Raw genomic sequence first — 17,289 nt, 5'->3', positions numbered from 1 at the left:
CACCTGAAACGTTGCGATGAGCCAGGCCACTCAGGCTAATAGCCTGCTAGTTTAATCATAAGTGAGTTGGAGAGAGGGCGTTTTCAGTGGGGGTCCTCAATACTAGGATTTTCTTTCTACACTGCTTAACCAGAATCCAAATCTGGTGTTCAGGTCACATTAAAAAGCCTATCTGTTTTCCTGTGGCCTTTTTCTGCTGTAGCCTTCTGCCCCAGGTAACCTCCCAGATTTGGCCTTCAATTATGAAAGGGTCAGAACAATATATATTCTATTATGATGGGATGATTTAGTGGGGTTGGTCCTGCTTTGAGCTGGGGGTTGGACTAGATGACCTCCTGAGGTCTCTTCCAACCCTAATCTTCTATGATGATTACATATTTCGATTGTGCATATTTATTAAGTGCACATTACCATGGGATGTGGGGATTACCTGGTCAACAGAAAGGCTTTAAAGGTTGGCAATGTTGTGTTGGACAAAATACCCACACTATGTCCACTTGAATGTAGGATGACAACCCCAGGCCATAGTGATTCTGGGTAAGAATAATGCCTCTCCTGCCAGTATACATTCATAGTGAAAAGGTAAATACTTCCAGAATCCTCTCTCAGCCATAGGCTCATCTAAATGCACAAATATAATTAGTGTTTAAATAGTGTTTAACATTTGCCAAATTCTTTTCTCCAGGAGGCAGCTGACTGTCAGGGGTAGGCTGTCTGGGCCCTTCTCTCTGTATGCGTGTGTGTCTCAAATACAGAGGATAGATGCTTACCTTTAGAAGGTGAATCCTGAGAAGCTGCTTCCTGCTTGGAAGGGGTGGGTTTTGTATTGCTGTTCCATTCAGCCAACTGCATTGGCCTCTTAGCATTATCCCCATCAGTAGGTGGAGAAGATGGCAGTGTGGCCGCCAGTTCCTTTGCTTTGGGTTTCAGCATGTCTAGAGTTTCCAAGGCTGCTGACTCATTCCCAGCCTTTGGGTTGGTCCTTCTGCATGACCCCTCTTGTTCAGGAGCACCTTGTTTGTTCTCCGGACCCCCTTGCAAATCCTGTCCCGCCACAAATTCCAGGCCAACCCCTTCCCTTGGGGTTTGCAATAGCACAGAGTTCACTACACTTTTGTGACACTGGATTTCCACACAGCTTTGTTTCTCCTCACATTTCTCTCTATCCCTTTTGGTTCCAATTTGGTAGGAGCTCTCTATATGTACATCTACCATTGTGCCATTGTTGTCTAACTGTTTTGCTGTCTGTCTGATCTCTATTAGCCCAGAGGTTTGGAGTAGTTTAGTTTCTTCTCCTTTCTGTTGTGTACAGCCCATGACCTCCTGTCCTTTGTCCTGTGACAAGTATCCATCCATCCCCCTGTCAACAGCAGAGGAGTATGGATGGCTATTCTGCTTCTCGTTCCCAGTGAATGTTTGTTCATCAGTCTCTTTGCAGACTTCCTCAACACTAACTCCACTGCCTAACTCTCCTAACTGGTCTGCTTGTCCTCGCTTCAACTTTGCAGGCTGACTTAACAGAGGACTAAGTTCTACTAGTGGATTACTGCAATGATTGTGTTCTACAATTCTATCTGGCACATCCACTGATGAACGGAAGCATTGTTCTGTCAGACGTGAGGATTCAGATGTAATCTGAATGCCAGAGTCTTCCTCAAGTCTGCAGTGTGGTGTGGAATGTCCTATGACCGAAACAGGAGAAAAATACACCCTGGCGCTGTCACTGTCTTCATGGGCTCTCAATTGATTTTGCATTCCCTCCCTAGCAGCAGCATTAAATGGAAGGGCTTCTGGGCTCAGCTCTGTGGTTTCTTTGCCAGTTTCTGCCCCACGGACATCGCTTTCAGCTTCTGTTTTTCCAGGAGTCTCTATTAATTGTTCCTTGCATTCAGCACTGTCTCCAGCACAAACATCATTGTAACTGCACATTGCATATCTCCAGTCTATCGTGTGCTCACTGTGTGCCCCTTGCCCCACGGAGGATGAACTCTCCGCACTGCTGGCTGGAGATGCAGCTGTGTGAAATTTACAGTCTGAATTCCCTACACTGCCAGGATCATTTGATTCCAGCTGACTTTTTGGTAACAATTCACCATGTCGCATCATTTTGTTGTTTTCCAAATGAATTACATTTTCATGAGCCCCTGAATAAGGGGTCCTTGATGTGTCCGTCTGACTGTGCTGCTTTTGTATAAGTGCTGAACAAACCAAGTTTTTTGAGCATGTGCTACTGTCCCGAAGGACAATAAGCCTGTGTTTGTCTTTCGAGACATTCACTCTGGGTCTGGGTTGAGTTCTAGAATTTAAGGCTATCGATTGGGTTAAGGAGCCCACTTGTGGCCCAAATCTCGGCAGTGAAACTTCCATCAGCTCTACGTACTCTCCTTCAGGGTCACTTTCAGAATCCTCCAGGGGCACAGGACACACACCATTGACAACGGTGTCAGCTGATTCCTGAGTCGTCCTGCTAATGACCAAATTGTCCTGCATCACTTCTTGCTCCTGTGAAGCTTGAGGCCCAGGAGCAGGTGAGTCGCATTTGGGATGCTCCATTGGGAAGCACAAATTTGAAGATTCTTCAGCCATTTTGAGAGCTGTGATATTATTTTCAATTATTTTTGGTTTATCAATAAATTCAGGATTGACGACTTTATCCCAAGGAACCCGGAATATTTTATCATCAGAGGCTAGTAAACAATTTTCCAGAGCTGTACCCATCCGCTCTCCATTGATGGACTCCAACCATTCCACAGAAAAAACAGAGGTGTAGGAGACCTCTGGGACCACAACTTCCTCTACATTATGTTTGTCATTTGCCAAACATTTCAGTACTATTCGTGGCGACTTCTTTAGGTAGGGCACCACCTGCAGGTAGAAGTCACCGGGCTTTAAGGCTCGCCAGTCTATAGAGGCCAGCTGGACTATAATCTTCTCATGGACACAGAGAGGCCAGCCTTCATGGTGGAACAGCAATCCACAGTACTGAACCTGTAGGGAGGAGAAAAGCATTTCAGCACCAGTGATAGAAAGAGGTCACCACAGTCTTTGTGACAGAAAAAAATGACTGGCTCCCTATTACAGTTTGCAGTGTTGCTGTACTGTGTTTTGATCCTAGGATATGAGAGACAAGGTGGGGGAGGTCATATCTTTTACTAGACCACCGTCTGTGGTGAAAGAGTCCAGCTTTCAAGCTACACAGAGCTCTTCTTCAGGTCTGGGAAAGGTCAGAGTGTCACAACTACATACAAGGCAGAACAGATTGTTAAGCAAAATGAATTAACACATTGCAAGGTGGCCTCGTGCCTCGTTATTATCCCTGTTTTAAAGATGGGGGAAATGAGGCACAGAGATGTGAAGTGACCTGGCAAAGGGCACAGAGAAGCTGGATTTAGAACACAGAAGGATTCCCACATCCTAGAGCAGTGGTTCCCAAACTAGGGGTGCTGCTTGTTCAGGGAAAGCCTCTGGTGGGCCGGGCCGGTTTATTTACCTGCTGCGTCCACAGGTTCGGCCGATCGCAGCTCCCACTGGCCACGATTTGCCGTTCTTGGCCAATGGGAACTGCAGGAAGTGGCGCGGGCCGAGGGAGCTGCGATCGGCTGAACCTGCGGATGCGGCAGGTAAACAAACCAGCCCGGCCCACCAGGGGCTTTCCCTGAACAAGTAGCACCCCTAGTTTGGGAACCACTGTCCTAGAGCAATGCTCAAGCCAGAAGACCCCACCTCTCTCTGAGCTGTGACTTACTGGGGCAGAGGGAACTGAATGAGAAAGGAATTCCAAACATTCTGAACTTCACTAGCAACCAAGACAATGTATGTACCTAAGCCAATGCACCCAGACAACTGCTTACTTGTTGCAAATTTGCAGATGATTTACTGCACTAACATGAACAGTTTTCAAAGGCTGCAGGCAGAGTCTTTTACTCACTAGTGCAAGTGGCCAGACGCCTGCCTAGAATGAGACATAGGCTGTGCAAGCACTGGTGATGTTTGCCTGCCTTCACGTGCTCACAATCTGCACTAGACGTAGACCTCAGTACACAGGATACCAGCGTGCAGGTTGAGACTACAAGCTGCCTTTTTCCCTTTGCTATAGGCTTCTCTTCTCTATATTCTTTGTGGGCTATCACCGAAAGGATTCATGAGTGAGATGTGTTTTACAGAGGGATCTGAATGAAGAACATTCAAGCCTGTGCTAGCAAAGCAATGCTGAAGTGGTCAATATGGGTCCGGCTTAAGGTTTCTGTTTTCTTCTGTAGAACGTAAGTTCTCTGTTTTTTTAAACAGAGCTTTTGGAGTGTGTCTAACGCAGTTACACTAGGAGAATGACTCAATTCTGACAAGTATGGGCAAAGGGGCATCATTTCAGAAACCGGGGTTAAACCCAGCTGGAATATTGCACCAAGTAAAGGGCACTGCTTATCTGCCACTATTTGAGGGTCTACACTTGGGAGATGGAGGCCAAAAGATCTTGGCCCATGGTAGGAGGCCACTGCACCTGGCTGGCTGAAGGAGGTGCAGGTACAAGGAAAGTTGATGGAGGGAGCACAGCAGGGCTTCTAGCGGTAGGAGCAGTAGTCAGCCACCTATCCACAGGCTCTGGGAAAATACCCTCCAGTTGCCAGGAGTGGTTCTGAGCTGGGAATTAATCATGGATTTTTGGTCTGTCTCCTGATATTTGAATCCCCCCCGCCACGTGTGTGATAACTGCTTTGGCCATAGAATCATAGAATATCAGGGTTGGAAGGGACCTCAGGAGATCATCTAGTCCAACCCCCTGCTCAAAAGCAGGACCCATCCCCAATTAAATCATCCCAGCCAGGGCTTTCTCAAGCCTGACCTTAAAAACTTCTAAGGAAGGAGATTCCACCACCTCCTTAGGCAACACATTCCAGTGTTTCACCACCCTCCTAGTGAAAAAGTTTTTCCTAATATCCAACCTAAACCTCCCCCACTGCAACTTGAGACCATTACTCCTTGTCCTGTCCTCTTCCACCACTGAGAACAGTCTAGAACCATCCTCTCTGGAACCACCTCTCAGGTAGTTGAAAGCAGCTATCAAATCCCCCCTCATTCTTCTCTTCTGCAGACTAAACAATCCCAGTTCCCTCAGCCTCTCCTCATAAGTCATGTGTTCCAGACCCCTAATCATTTTTGTTGCCCTTCGCTGGACTCTTTCCAATTTATCCACATCCTTCTTGTAGTGTGGGGCCCAAAACTGGACACAGTACTCCAGATGAGGCCTCACCAATGTCGAATAGAGGGGGATGATCACGTCCCTCGATCTGCTCGCTATGCCCCTACTTATACAGGCCAACTCTTGTATACAGCATGATGTGCCTGTGTCCCCTGCACACCGACCCCCATTCGTTATGCACCCCCAGCCCCAGCCAGGCGATGGGCCCCTTGCTGACAGCGCCACCCCTGCTCCTCCTGCAGCTGTGGAGATTCTGCCCGGTGCAGGCAGCGCCTCCCGGCCTGCGAGAGCAGCCCCGGGGCACTCACCACGCCCAGGCCGGGCGACAGGGAGCAGCTCCAGCAGGGCTCCTCTTCTGCCGCTTCCCAGGGTGCAGCACCGAGAGGAGGCGGGAGGAAGAGGAAAGCACCGACCCACGCGCCGTGGGAGGGCCGGGGGAGGAGGGCAAAGAGCCGGCCCCGGAGCTGTGCGACTCGCTCTGCTTCTCCCCGTCTCCTCTCAGCCCTCCCGCTTGCCTACCCACCTCTCCTTGGCCACTGAGGGCCGGGAGCGCCAGCAGCCCGGAGGGGCTGTTCTCCCCCAGGAGGCGGGAGGTGGGAAGGCAGCCAGTTGGAGGGAAGAAGCTGCCTGCAGCAGGGGCCGAAGACCCTTCCTTCGCCGTGGACTTGCCAAGGTGGCAATGCCAGGCATTGTTCAGGGGGGCTGCCCCACAGGCACTGCACAGCAGCAAGTCCCAGGGGGCTGCCAGAAGGCCTCAGGCTCACCCTGGGAAACCCTCACAACCGCCCCTTATTTCCCAGCATGCTCTGCCAGACCCTAGGGTCTGAATATGACGACCAGATGGACTACATATCCCAGCAGGCCTTGTTCTCAAAGAATGACTGGCTGGCATCACCAAGAGTCAGCTGATCCCCTCTGACTGGGAGGGGAACTGCGGCCCACCTGCCCCAGCCTTGGGCCCTAAACCTGAGGTCTGAAGAAGGAGCTTCTTTATAAACCCAAAGTGCTTCCCCACAACCCCTGCCTACCCCCCAGGGACCACATCTCCTGTTTCACAGGATCTTTATGGGCAAATCTAGAACAGGGTATTACTGAACGGGGAGGGCTCCCCATAAATCTCAAAGAGCCTGTACACTCTATTACAGACTGCAACCTGGCCTGCACCTCTGTGTGTACAATGTTAGATGTGCACACCTGCATATATACATTCAAGCATGAACACCTGCACATCCAGGTGACAGATTGCAGCCCGTGTGCATTTTCATATGTAAATCACAATTTTCATGCACTGACAAATAGATCACACACAAGTGTGGTAGTGCAAAGTAGATGTGCAAGGCTGCACACACACCAGCTGGAGGCCACTCACAAGCAGGCCAAACATTTTACAGTGTTGCCAACATTTGCAATTTCATCACAGTTCTCATGATATTTGTTGTTTTTCTTAAATCCCCAACTCCTGGAGGCAAGTGATCAAGCAAGAATCTCAGCTTTCAAAAAGAAGTTTCGAGCCCTCCTGGCTGAGGTGAAAACCATGAAAATGTGACCCAGGTGCACCCTAAAGGCTCAGAATCCAGAAGACCAAAAAAAAAAACCAAACAAACAACAAAACCCTGTGTATTTTTTTTTTTAAATCACACAATTTTTAAGCCAATCTAATGACTTTGGCGAGCCTGACTCATGATTGTGTAATGCTGAGCACTGGCAATGCTGGAAAATGCTAATCTCAGCATCATAGTAGCAGCAATGTAATGTGACTCCTCGAGGCTACTGAGTCTGGGAACATTCCAGCAACCAGCAACAAGGAGTGGGAGTTCTGGGCAAAACACCGACTGGCAGTGTTTCATCCAGAGTGTTCTCCTGCCAGCAGCAGAATCTGGCCTCCTACTACGTATCACTGAGGAGACGCTAGGGCATAGGAACTACCATATTCCAGTCAGGTGTACCTCAGTAAAAGTTCAGAAGGAGACTCAGCTAAAACTCCCTTCAGTCGGGGTCTCTGTTTACGCTCTACACAAAGGCACCAGCCCGCTTCTGATTTCTGGAATGCAGGTTTCAATAACTAATCCTCAACCACTTCTTGTCGATCTGCCTGTCCACCTACTATAAACTAACCATAATAATAAATAAATACATTAATGATACTTTTTGCCGGCACTTTTATGGACTAACGCTACAAGAAAAGTCTCCTGACAGGCCTCTGGGAGACAGTGATACTTACACAGGCATCCTGCTGAATGCACTGCAAGATGTGCTTTGCTGGAATCAGGAAATCTATGAGGTAGCGCAATCCATCCCCGCGGTACGTCTTCTCCACCACGTCAAAAACCTGGCACAGAACTGTGGCTGCTGTGGCCTCAAACGGAGGGTAGAGCACTGATAAGGTACTCTGTATGCACCTGTCCAGTGATTCGGAGTCCTGTCAAAAGAGAGAACATTAATGGCACCAAGATGCTGCATGTCCCAACCTCGCCTTGCATAGAACAGAGGGGATAGCATGCTAAGGACCCTCAAGACTCCTGGGGTGCAGCACCTGCAGGATGTAGGGCCTTTCAAGCAAGGGAGGAAGAGGAAGAATGAGCTTAAGTCCGTGTTAGCTTCCTTATTATGTGAATTTTCATGTAAAATAGTCTTTAAAATAAGCTCCCTCAGTGCGTGAGCGAAGCGCTCACAAAACAGAGAGCTGCGCCCGGTGCTGAGATCATCGCAGCATAAAGCTAACACAGCAAATCCTTCTCCCTGCTGAGTCGGGTGGGGCTGCAATTAACGTGTTATTACCGCACATCAGTGAAGTGGGGCGTGTGGATCTGCAGGCCCAAGTTTCAAACACCTTTTCAAACACTCCACATCTGGAAGCACCACTCAGCACATAGGTGTGTAAAGGCCGGTGTTCCATGCCTCTGAGGGCTACCGAGAGCCTTCATTAACCCCACCCTCTCCCCATGTTTGAAAATTAGACGTGCAGCAGGACAGGTGTAGCCACGTGGAGTGAGTGGTGATTTTCATAATGGTGCACCGTGCGTCAGATGCATCAGCGGGAGAAGTTGTTTTGTATGTGCTATTGGGTAGCACTCGGAGAGCCAAATGGTATGTCATTCTGATTTTTTCAGATAATTCCCTCAAAGTAATGAGCAGATGCTCGACTCCCAGGGGAGCTTGGTGGCCAGAGAGCTCCCACAGTAGCCTGAGCAGTGGGAGGGTCTCTACCGTCCGAGATACTCCCTGTAGATCCTATTCTGGCGTATGTGAGTGGGATCTCCCTTCTTTCTAAATACACAAATCTGCAGTGCTCAGTGATGGCACTTCCATTATTCTCACACTCATACCATTCCTGCAGCCCTATGGAAGTCTTCACGAGACAATTATTAACATGGGCATTGAGTCAAAACCTCTTGATAATGTTACAAAATTCCAATGTGCATATTATCCCACCTTTAGTGAAATAAGCACACAGAAAATAGCCATTGCATGTTGTCAGTGTTGTTTAATACAACAGTACAAACACAGAATATAGATAATACCTAAGTCCCCACCTCTCTTCAGTTACATCTATCCCCAAAAGCCCGCAGGAGTTGCGTTTGTGAGGGAGAAGGGATCCATTCTGTTCCTTATGTAGGAACAGTACAGAGATAAACGTTAAACACCAAAACACGGGAGTGTATACAGACCAGTTGTCTCTCACGGGGCACAGAGAGCACTGATGTCCTGGACAAAGAGCCCTGTGGCTGCAGCAGCAACATCCTTAGGTAAACATAAGACCATAAGAACAGCCATACTGGGTCAGACTAATGGTCCATCTAACCCAGTATTCTGTGTTCAGACAGCAGCTTCAGAGGAAATGAACAGAGCAGGGCAATTTTGAGTGATCAATCCTCCGTTGTTCAGTCCCAGCTTCTAGCAGTCAGAAGTTTAGAGACACCCAGAGCATGGGGTTCCATCCCTGATCATCTTGCCTAATAGCCATTGCTGGACCTATCCTCCATGAACTTATCTAATTCTTTTTTGAACCCAGTTATAGTTTTGGCCTTCACAACATCCTCTGGCAATGAGTTCCACAGGTTGACTATGCGTTGTGTGAATAAGTACTTCCATTTGTTTTTTTTAAACCTGCTGCCTGCTAATTTCATTGGGTGACCCTGGTTCGTGTGTTCTAGGATAAATAACACTTCCCTATTCACTCTGCCCACACCTATCATGATTTTATAGACCTCTATCATATCCCACCTTAGGGAAGCTTTTTCATACCCCTAATAATTTTTGTTGCCCTTCTTTGCACCTTTTCCAGTTCTAATATATCTTTTTTAAGATGGAGTAACAAGAACTACACACAGTATTCAAGGTGTGGGTGTACCTTGGATTTATATAGTGGCATTATGATATTTTCTGTCTTATTATCTATCCCTTTCCTAATGGTTCCTAGCATTCTGTTAGCTGTTTTGACTGCCTCAGCGCATTGAGCAGATGTTGTCAGAGAACTATCCATGATGACTCCAAGATCTCTGGTAACAGCTAGTTTGGACCCCATCATTTTATATGTATAGTTGGGATTATGTTTTACAATGTGCATTACTTTGCATTTATCACCACTGAATTTCATTTGCTATTTTGTCACCCAATTCCATAAGATCCATTTGTAACTCTTCATAGTCAACTTTGGACTTAACTATCTTGGCAAAATTTGAAGACAATACAAAATTACTCACCTCATTGTTTACCCCCTTTTCCAGTTCCTTTATGAATACATTGAACACAACAGGTCCTCGAACAGATCCTTGGGAGACCCTGCCATTTACCTCTCTCCATTGTGAAAACTGACCATTTATTCCTATGCTGTTTCCTATATTTTAACCAGTTACTGATCCATGAATGGACCTTCGCTCTTATCCCATGACTTCTTAATTTGTTCAAGAGTCTTTGGTGAAGGACCTTGTCAAAGGCTTTCTGAAAGTCCAAGTACACTATACCCACTGGATCAGCCTTGTCCGTAGGCTTGTTGACACCCTCAAAGAATTCTAATAAACTGGCGAGGCATAATTTCCCTTTACAAAGCCATGTTTGTAAAGCCACTCTTCCCCAACATATCATATTTATTTCTATACCTGATAATTCTGTTCTTTACAATAGGTTTCAGAGGAACAGCTGTGTTAGTCTGTATTCGCAAAAAGAAAAGGAGTACTTGTGGCACCTTAGAGACTAACCAATTTATTTGAGCATGAGCTTTCGTGAGCTACAGCTCACTTCATCAGATGTTTACCGTGGAAACTGCAGCAGACTTTATATACATATATATATGTATATAAAGTCTGCTGCAGTTTCCACGGTAAACATCTGATGAAGTGAGCTGTAGCTCACGAAAGCTCATGCTCAAATAAATATATGTATATAAAGTCTGCTGCAGTTTCCACGGTAAACATCTGATGAAGTGAGCTGTAGCTCACGAAAGCTCATGCTCAAATAAATTGGTTAGTCTCTAAGGTGCCACAAGTACTCTTGTTCTTTACAATAGTTTCCAGCAATTTGCCTGATACTGAAGTTAGGTTTACAGGCCTGTAAGATGCGTTACAAAGATGTAGTTAATCTTCCCAGTCCTCAATCTGCTTTTGGGGGCTTGATTTTAAGCAATCTATGGACACAAAGAGTACCCACAATTATGCACCTAACTGGCAGTTACATGCACAAATGGCTGTTTCTGGGCACATGCACACATAGGTACCTGATTTGAGTGTGCAACTGTAGTAACCATGCACCTAGCTTGTTTACAAATCCAGCCTTTAACACAGACATTTCCTGAGTCTCAGTTTTAAGTAGGAAACCTTAATGGCACAAACAGGGATTAACTCATTAACACACTGATTGCTGCAACAGCACCTTCTAGCATTCTCTGCAGTTCCACTCAGCCACTGGCCCTTTGAGGGTGATGGATCTAGAGCAGCTCTCGAGATAAGCTTTGCCCTGTGTATGAGGCACTGTACAGTGGGTAGAACTAAAGCCATTCTAGGAGTCCATTTGGAAGCCAAGGGCTGGGGGAGCAAGTAATGGTAGGTGCTACACCTGCAGGATGGCATGTCCCGATCCTGCTGGGTCCCAGACTCACTATGGGACCTTGGGCAAGTCCTCCTCATCTCCTTGTGGGTCAGTCAAGCCAGACTGGGAGACAGACTACAAAGTAGAACTTAACTGAAAACCAGATGCTGCCTCAGAGCTGCACTTTCTGAAGTAAATACATGACAGCTGCAATCAGCTGAAGTGTCTAAAGGGTTAACTGAATCTCTCTGGGGCAGCCAAATGCGGGAATTCTGCTGGTTTGGCCTACCTATTCATTTAGCTTTCAGAGAGGTCTGAAGAAACAGCCTCGGTGAAGGGCTGAAAGAGGTCAATATTGTGTGTCTAAAATACAAGTTTAAGCCAGTGAGCAGTGCAGTTCCTCCCTCGTGCTGCTCCAGCAAACACCACAGGTACCGGCCAGGTTTGGGGTTAAGGAAGAAGGAGAGTTGCTCCTCACTCTCTCCCTGCCCCCCAAACGCCATAGGGGTGTGAAGAGGAGGGGAGCGAACAGCAATGCCAGCTGCTCCATGCCCCCTCTGTGCAGGGGTTAGGGGTAAACACACATTACTAGGCTCAGCATTGCAACACCTATCCCCTAGGTGGGCACTACTGTCTAGTGCGCAGGTTGGGCATGATCTGAGCACACCTGCTGGATTGGTCCCTCAGGTGAGATAGGTAGGGGAATGCCTAGTGTGAGTCCCATCGAGGCTTAGGTGTGAACGAGGCACCCCGCAGCTCATTGGCATCAGGAATTAGGTGGGTTTGCACATGCCCACCAGCAGAAATGAGGTGCCATGGAGACTTTACTGGTAGAAACGCAGGTGCTTAGGGAATTTAGGCACCTACAGCGTTAAGAGGCAGGTGAACCCTGGTTTTGAGGATCTTAGTGGTGTCTAAATGTTGGACTTAATGTGCCTAAAGTGGCAGTAAGGCTCCTAAGTCCCTTTGTGGATCTAGCCGCTGGGCCTTTTTGTGACCAAGCAGCACACATGCATACGCCTGGGCCCTGAATTGCTCAGAAAAGTCAGAATGGAGATGTCAGAACTCACACTTGGCCACAGCCTGGCTCTCAGTTCCACAAGTGTCTACCCCTCACTGAAAGCCACCCATGCACAGGTACACTCCGAGGCGTGGGGGAGCATGGGAAGAAATGGTAGGGGCACAAAGGGAAAGTGAGGGAAAGATATAGAGACTAGGAATAATAAAAAGAGGAGAGACCAACACAACAATGGACAGAGAAGAGAGAGAAATGGAAATAACGGAGAAAGCAGCAAGGTGTACCCAGTGCCAAGTTTAGCACCATTCTCCTTGGACCCCTCGCACTACCCTGCCTCAGCCAGAGGGTAAACCACAGTCCCGAGCTAGCCCTGGAATCTGCAGGAGGGAGACAGGAAGGAGAACTAAGCAGGGGTTCAACTTAGACTGCAACACCCTGAACAACCTGGACGAGAGAAGTACTGCTGAGCTCACTGCTAAGAACCACAGCAAGCGCTGGTTGAACATTTTCCACTGAAACTTTTTTTTAAAAAAATGGAAAATTGGATTTGACAAAATGAACCTTTTAGCATAAAATATCTACTTTCCTCAAAATGTTTCAATTTTTCATCCAAAAACCTAAAACTGAAAACTTGTGTTGGAAAACTGGAGGTTTTTCCAGTTTTTGAGTTTTCTGCTGAACTTTTTTCAGTGTTCATTCTTTCGACAAACAGTCTAAATTTTTCACTTATTTTCCAATCAGCTCTAATTTCAGCAACCATCAGTTTCCAAGAGAGCACTCTTCAGAGAACAAATGTAAGCCCACACCCTGCACTGTTCACTCAGAGGTACCAATGCTTAGGGGCAGAATGGAGAAGACAAGCCGATGTTTTACCCATGCTTGGCTTACAGTCCCCGAGTCACTAGATGTTTTTGCTAAAATGGTCTGCTGTTAAATTCTGTAGCTGATACTTAACTCTGAAACCTAATGTTGGCAATTTAACTTCCCAATGACATAAACAGGAGCAGTTCATCTCTCTCATAGGCTTCTTGCTTCAGCCTGCTGGTAGGTTTAGGATGAAAGCACAGAATCCTTGCACCCATGGAAGGCTGTACCTGCAGTCAGAGGAGGACTACATAGTCAGGTCTGATTTTTCAGAGGTGCAGCCATAGCTGTTGATCTCAGCTGGAAATGTGGGTGCTCACGTCCTTTGAGAATATGGTTTTTATGCTTACATCCTGCAGAACCCAGTGGGCCACCAGAGAAGCGCTGGTACAATGGGCTACCACAACCCAGCTCAAGCCCACCAAAGCCGACACTCAGCCACAAGCCTGACTGCTCTACAGCTGGTAAATAATGCAACTCATACAGCAAAGTGGTGCTCCACAAAATGAAATGAGAAAAAAAATCACTTCCGCATGTGGCCAATCCACTCTCCTAGCTCAGTACTGATGCTACAGCCTTGGAAGCTGCTGCAGGACAGTATGCAGCATAATTGGTACAGTCACTGCAGAAAAACAAAACACTTGGAAATGATTAGCTTGCAATCTCTGGTTTAGTTAAAACCAAATTAAGATGAGACACTTGCTTTCCAGAATGCACTTCAGACACGGAGCCCCACTTCTGTACATATTCTTAGCATGGGGTTCCTCAGCTCTTTGTAAAAAGCATCTCGATGCCATGCCCAAACGCAGGCAGCGACTGCAACATCTGCCAGGAAGTGAAGAGCAGAATAGACTGGAAGCAGCCTGAACTTCCAGATGACAGGTATCATTCTACTCAAGAAGGGCTTTCCCACGACTGCTGCCAAAGTCAAGTACTGCCCCTAACATGCCTCTCCACTGGGCACAGGGAGGCCGAAGGCTTTTGGATTTAAAGCGTGGCACAAGCTTTCACCAACCAATATCTTCCCACTCCAAAGGAAAATAGACTGGATGCTGGGTGGCTGAACTTAGTGGGTGCTAGGGCAGGGCAGGGGATGCTGGGTGGCTGAACTCAGTGGGGGCTGGGCTGCCTGGTGGCTGAGCATAGTGTGGGGGGGAGTGCAGGGACGGGGGGCTGGGCTGCCTGAGGCAGGTGGGTGCTGGCAGGCAGAGCTCAGTGGGTGCTAGGGCAGGGCAGGGGATGCTGGGTGGCTGAGCTCAATGGTGGGTGCTGGGTGGGAGGACTGGGGACTCTCGAGCCCAGCGGAGTCCTGCTTTCCTCCCCACCCACCCAACTTCTGTCCCCCTGGCTGCTCCTGCCCTGCTTGGAGCCAGAGGGGAGGAAGATAAGCAGCCGTGCTCCACAGCGCTCTCCAGCAACCAGAAGGGGGAACTGCAGCTCCTCACAGCCCAACTGAGTGGGTTTTGGAAACACCTTTAGTTACACTGGTGTAGCTCTGTGCACAGACAAGGCCTCACACGCTTTCGAAATGCCAGACGATAATGATAATCTTTATACAATGTTAGTGCAACTTAACACTAGCTAGTTTTGTTCCACATTCCATTGCTTCCTAAAGAATTCACAGGATGCCTCAAAGGTCACTGTATTTGAGAGTGGCTCCCGTGACATGCCCAGGGTACAGCCCATCAGCCTTACACTGCGAGAGCCCAGTGACAGACTACATGAGTGCCCTCCGCTTAACTGTCAAGTGGGACATGTATATTTCTAAAACCAGGAGTCATAAGAACTGTGATATCGCAAGTGATAGAATGACAGAAGTTAGAGACAGGAGAAGATTTATTAAATCATTAGTCCCTGAAAGGCTAGCTGTCCCACAGGTGTAATTCGTAAAGGCATGTGTGTAAAAAAAAGCCATAAATGGGGGCTCTGGTTTCCAGGCCCTGTGCGGTAGTGAGCAACGTTGTACATGTTCCCAAGGCTTGTGCACCAAGCTGCCCCCGGTGGGACGCACAAGCACCCGTTTCTTACCCCCATGGAACTGTTACTGTCTCCCAAGCAGCTATCATGATCCTACCACCACGGAGCCTTTCGACTCCAACATCCCATCTGGTTCGCCCAGGGCCATGTGATATTTGAACCTGGTGATGTTCTGAACATCGCTCACACTGATTCAACCGACGTTCTAAGCGTCAGTATGATGCAAACTAGCTGTAGTAAGGGTGGTGATTGGAGGAGTTACCTCTGATACCACGATGGTTTAGGACTCTTGTCATGGCACAGATGCTTTACTGCCGCTGTATATCAGTGTAAAGTTGAAACTCAAAAAGTGGATGCTTACAGACCGTAAAACCCAGTGATGATTCAGCCTGGATATATTCTGGAATAAAAGAGCTCTCAGCCACGCTTGTAGCTGCTTCCATCACTTCACATTGACTCAGACAGACATTCGAGGCCCCAGACTGACACACAGAGTGAGATTCCTGGAATCTTATTGTAGATAATAAGTCCACCTCCATTTAACTCATGCAGGATTGTGCCTAGATTTCCAGATCAACTTTGAAATGACCCAAACAATAGGGCATCCATTCCTTTCCTTAGTAGGTGTCTAAGGAGATTCTGTGGTCTAACAGATTTCACTATTAGGATCTTTTTCCCCCTATCCAGCATGCATTATTGCTCTTGTTTGATTTCATCCCATTACTACTAAATATAACCCTACACTTGTTCCCAGCGCCAGACTTCAGCACTGTGTGTGACACGCCAGGAAGCACGACCACAATCACTCTGACCAAGGCCTAGCACCAAGGGGAAGGAGACTCGCATGTTTGTGAGCAATCTCCAGAGAGCAATGAGACAGGGAAACCAGAGCAAAACGAAAGGGCTTCATTTATATCAGCTTGGCACTGCATAAACTTTCAGTCCGACATGTTGGCTCATTTTTAACATCTTTTAGCCAGGAGCATTGTACAGTTTCAGCAAGTTTTACACAATATCCATCACCTTGAACTCAAACACCCATCCGGGAGCATCGTCCAGCAGAGTGGAAAACGCCTTTGCTAAAAAGGGAAGATAATCCACTAGCAAAATGACTAAGCAGTGCCAGAAACTTTATCTTCACATCAGTGAGCACTTAAATCATTATTTGTGTTACTTGATCATATGCATTTCTCTGGCACACAAATGCATAACAAGATCCAGTGGCTAGAAGCAGAAGCCAGACAAATTAAATAAGAAATAAGACTGTTTTTAACAGAGAGGGTGATAAGCCACTGGAACTAACTACCAAGGAAAGTGACTGATTCTCCATCTCTTGAAGTCTTCAGATCAAGACTGGATACCTTTCTGAAAGACATTTTAGGACACAAGCTATGGGGCTCCATACAGGGGTAACTGTGAAATGTAAGGGCTGTGATATACAGGAGGTCAAATCAGATGATCTGATAGTCCCTTCTGCCTCTAAACTCTATGAATCATTATGACACACTGATGCAATGTCATAGGGGAAAGGAGCTAGCCCCATCAGACTAATACACCAAAGTAGCAAGCCCAGGAGGGGAGGGATGGCTTCCTAGGGAAGCAGCTGGTTCATAAGAGCCCCTCCCTCTGGGTGCCTATCACTGGATCCCAAATGACAAGAGATGCTATGGTGGATCCCAAACACTGGGAGCCCATATCTGGGGTACAGGCTGAAGGAAAGGATCAGCCACATGGGATGCTTCCAGCCCGGAAGAACCCTGGCAACTCATCCCTAGAGCACAAGGAGAATGGTCAGCTGATTCCTCATGAGACCAGCCCTCTGCTGCTCCAGCCACTTGTGCTCCTCCATTCCCAGGAGTCATGTTCCACTAACTCCACAGAGCTGCTTGAGCACTGAGCAATGCTGTGTCACCTCAACATGACCTGTGTTCTCTAGTCAGACACAGTTCAGGTTCACCCAACTTTGCAGCTAACACCTGAACCTAAAGTGCTTTGAAACTCTGGCCATGAGAACAGGAACACTCAAACATGCTCCACACTCAGTAGATCGCACTGAAAACAATGGGAGCCACTGGGTGCAGAGCTCTCTGGAAAATCTGCCCATTAATACATAACATGACAAAACCTTTTGTCAGAACTTTTCTATGACTTTTGCATCACCACAACTTGTTGGGAAAGAAAGAAACATGTTAATCCTGCCATGAGTGCA

The 17,289-nt window shown here is 47.4% G+C and overlaps 1 protein-coding gene across 2 annotated transcripts in view; it reads right to left on the bottom strand.

Annotated features, from left to right (window-relative positions):
* Positions 1 to 17,289, bottom strand: part of PLEKHG4 (pleckstrin homology and RhoGEF domain containing G4) — a 169,223-nt gene that overhangs the window by 138,653 nt on the left and 13,281 nt on the right. For both annotated transcript variants that reach the window (XM_048816460.2, XM_048816462.2), the window contains exons 2-3: positions 7,419 to 7,616; positions 771 to 2,988 (exon numbers count right to left, since the gene is read on the bottom strand). In XM_048816460.2, coding sequence (XP_048672417.2) covers positions 771 to 2,988; positions 7,419 to 7,616 — 2,416 coding nt within the window. The remainder of the gene's footprint in view (positions 1 to 770; positions 2,989 to 7,418; positions 7,617 to 17,289) is intronic.

Source organism: Caretta caretta, chromosome 12, assembly GCF_965140235.1.
Source record: "Caretta caretta isolate rCarCar2 chromosome 12, rCarCar1.hap1, whole genome shotgun sequence".
Taxonomy (NCBI): domain Eukaryota; kingdom Metazoa; phylum Chordata; order Testudines; family Cheloniidae; genus Caretta; species Caretta caretta.
Note: the sequence above shows the minus strand (reverse complement) of the source record. Positions and strands in the feature narration are given on the sequence as shown.